Source organism: Mycetomoellerius zeteki, unplaced genomic scaffold (assembly GCF_001594055.1).
Source record: "Mycetomoellerius zeteki isolate Tzet28-1 unplaced genomic scaffold, Tzet1.0 scaffold64, whole genome shotgun sequence".
Taxonomy (NCBI): domain Eukaryota; kingdom Metazoa; phylum Arthropoda; class Insecta; order Hymenoptera; family Formicidae; genus Mycetomoellerius; species Mycetomoellerius zeteki.
The window spans coordinates 883423-885734 of NW_017257654.1; the positions used below are offsets into that span (position 1 = coordinate 883423).

The following is a 2312-nucleotide window of genomic DNA, read 5'->3' on the forward strand; positions in this document are numbered from 1 at the left end:
CGTCGCCGTCGTCGCTGTCGCGTCCGTCGTCGTCGTCCTACTCCCTCAAAAATAACGATCCAATGGGAAGCGTGTAAACAATGGCTGCGAGCGCGCTGGTTGGCCGCGCTGTCGTCAAGTCGGCCGCCGGCGGCCAATGAGGTGCGCGGCGAGCGACGGCGCCGACGGAAAGCGGCGGCGCACCGTCCAGTGGCAGTACCCCTCCGTCCCCTTGTGCGATTGCACGTCGAGCATTCAGTAGACTCGGCCATTTCTCTCACGGAACGTAGCGACTCGCTCAGCCGCGCGACGGTTTTTTTTTTCGCGACTGCACCGTGCGGGTATACTCCCGGAAGTTTTGCAAAATAACGCGACGCAAAAGGATGATACACTCCGGGCGCACCAGGCTCGAGGTAAGTCAACCGTGCGGATGCGACATCGGCCCAACGCGGGCCCGTGAAACGCGTCCGCGGAAACGCGCGTCGAAGTGCTGCCACACACAGTCCGGGGGGGTCGTGCGTGTTCAATGTTGTCATTGCCGAGGCGAACAGCTGATTCGCTCCCCTGGCCTCCGCGAAGCGCGGCGGCCACCACGGGCATCCTCGTCGCCGCCGTTTCGCGTTCCCATCGTGACCAAGACGACGATTATGACCTACGACAAGGACGACGACAGTGTGAAGGCGTCATGCGCCAGGGCATTCTCTCGTTATTGTGGCTGGATGGCTGACTTGGCTGGCTGGCAACACGCTGTCATTCTACGAACTTTTTTCATATGTGCGACGTATATATTCTCATCGATCAACCAAGGCAATCGTGCGATAAGCGAGCTTAGCTAACTGGGCTTAGCTGTAGTCAACCAGACAATCAGCCATCCAGAGCTCCGTTCTTTGTCCTGTCTTTCCTCTTTCCTTCCGTCCTTCCTTCCTTCCTTTCTTTCTTTCTTTCTGTCTTTCTTCACTTCTCTCTTTTTCTCACTCCACCTCTCTCTCTCTCTCTCTCTCCCTCTCCCTCTCCCTCTTTCTCGCTCTCGCGGTCGCCAGCGGTGGCTACGTCGCCAGCGGTGCGTTCTCGTTGTTAAATGCACGCCTCCCCCTCCCCCGCGCCCTGGCTACTATCCTCTTTGTTCTTCGCTCCGGCGGCGTCCGAGCAGCGGCGACGACGACGCGCAAAAATCTCTCCGCGCTCTCTGGTGCACAGAGGCGAACTCTGACGATGAAGATGACGACAACGACGACGTTCAAGCGCGCGAGCGAAATGTCAATGAGCTCGTTGTTGCTCGACGACGCTGTGTGAATTTCGTTTGGATAGACGGTACTTCGAAACGTTACTCCGTTTTGGGCGCGCGTTCCTCGGACATCGCTCTCTTTCTCTCCCTCCCTCTCTTCCTCCCTCCCTCCCTCTCTCCCTCAGCGTCGCGACGATGTCGACGTCGTCGTCGTCGTCGCCGATGGTATAGCTGCGGAGACGCGCGCGCGTATCGCGAACGCGTAAACAAGCGGGTGGGCACGCGCGTGGCCGTGCTTTTGACGAGAACGTGTGTCTGCGAGCGCGATAAGTAAGAAGCTGTGAATGAACTACGTTTCCGTAGCATTACACCTCGCTGTCTTCCAACAGACGTCTGAGTAATTCATGGCTGTATGCGCTTGTGTGTGTGTATGTGTATGTGTGTTTGTGGGAGATATATATTTTTATGTTTGCTTTAAGGATGTATCAGGCGTACAGTCTCTCTGCAGAAAGGGACTAGAATTGGAAACATTTTCCGTATAAAATATATATATGTATTTTTTTTTAAATATATTGACATGGATTTAACACATGTAATGTTTATGTGATTCTTATTGTTGATGTTAATATTATTAGCACCAACATAGTGTGAATTTATAACCCTTTATATCAACACTATTATGTGGTGTAGATTTAAAATCCATGGTATTAAATTTACATCGCAATGAGGTTAATATTAACATTAACTACAAACTAATAATGAGAATTATAGAGACACCGTATGGTGTTAAATTTGTACCGATATTTTGTAGAGTGTATAAAACGATTCAATAAGAGGTCAATATTTATATATTTTTAATGATACAATTTTATAGTTTAAATGAAAATTTTCTAATTCTATCTTTATTTATTTTCTGTTTTTATCTTTAAATATGTATTTTCTTATTGAAATAGTTTTTTATTCGGGTTCTAAATTGCCGCTAAGCTATTTGTATTACTTTCAAACACATAAAAAAAATTGTAATTTTTAAATAATTTTTTTATATTTTGTTAAAAAAATACGTGTAAATATATCCTGAATATTTTTTGTATATCCGAAATTACGCGAC

General features: G+C 48.1%; 1 protein-coding gene across 2 annotated transcripts in view; it reads left to right on the forward strand.

Moving 5' to 3' along the window:
• Positions 1-221: 221 nt before the first annotated feature.
• Positions 222-2312, forward strand: part of LOC108728769 (F-box/LRR-repeat protein 20) — a 23673-nt gene continuing 21582 nt past the window's right edge. For both annotated transcript variants that reach the window (XM_018457516.1, XM_018457518.1), the window contains exon 1: positions 222-392. In XM_018457516.1, the coding sequence (XP_018313018.1) occupies positions 363-392 (30 nt within the window). In that variant the 5' untranslated portion in view covers positions 222-362. The remainder of the gene's footprint in view (positions 393-2312) is intronic.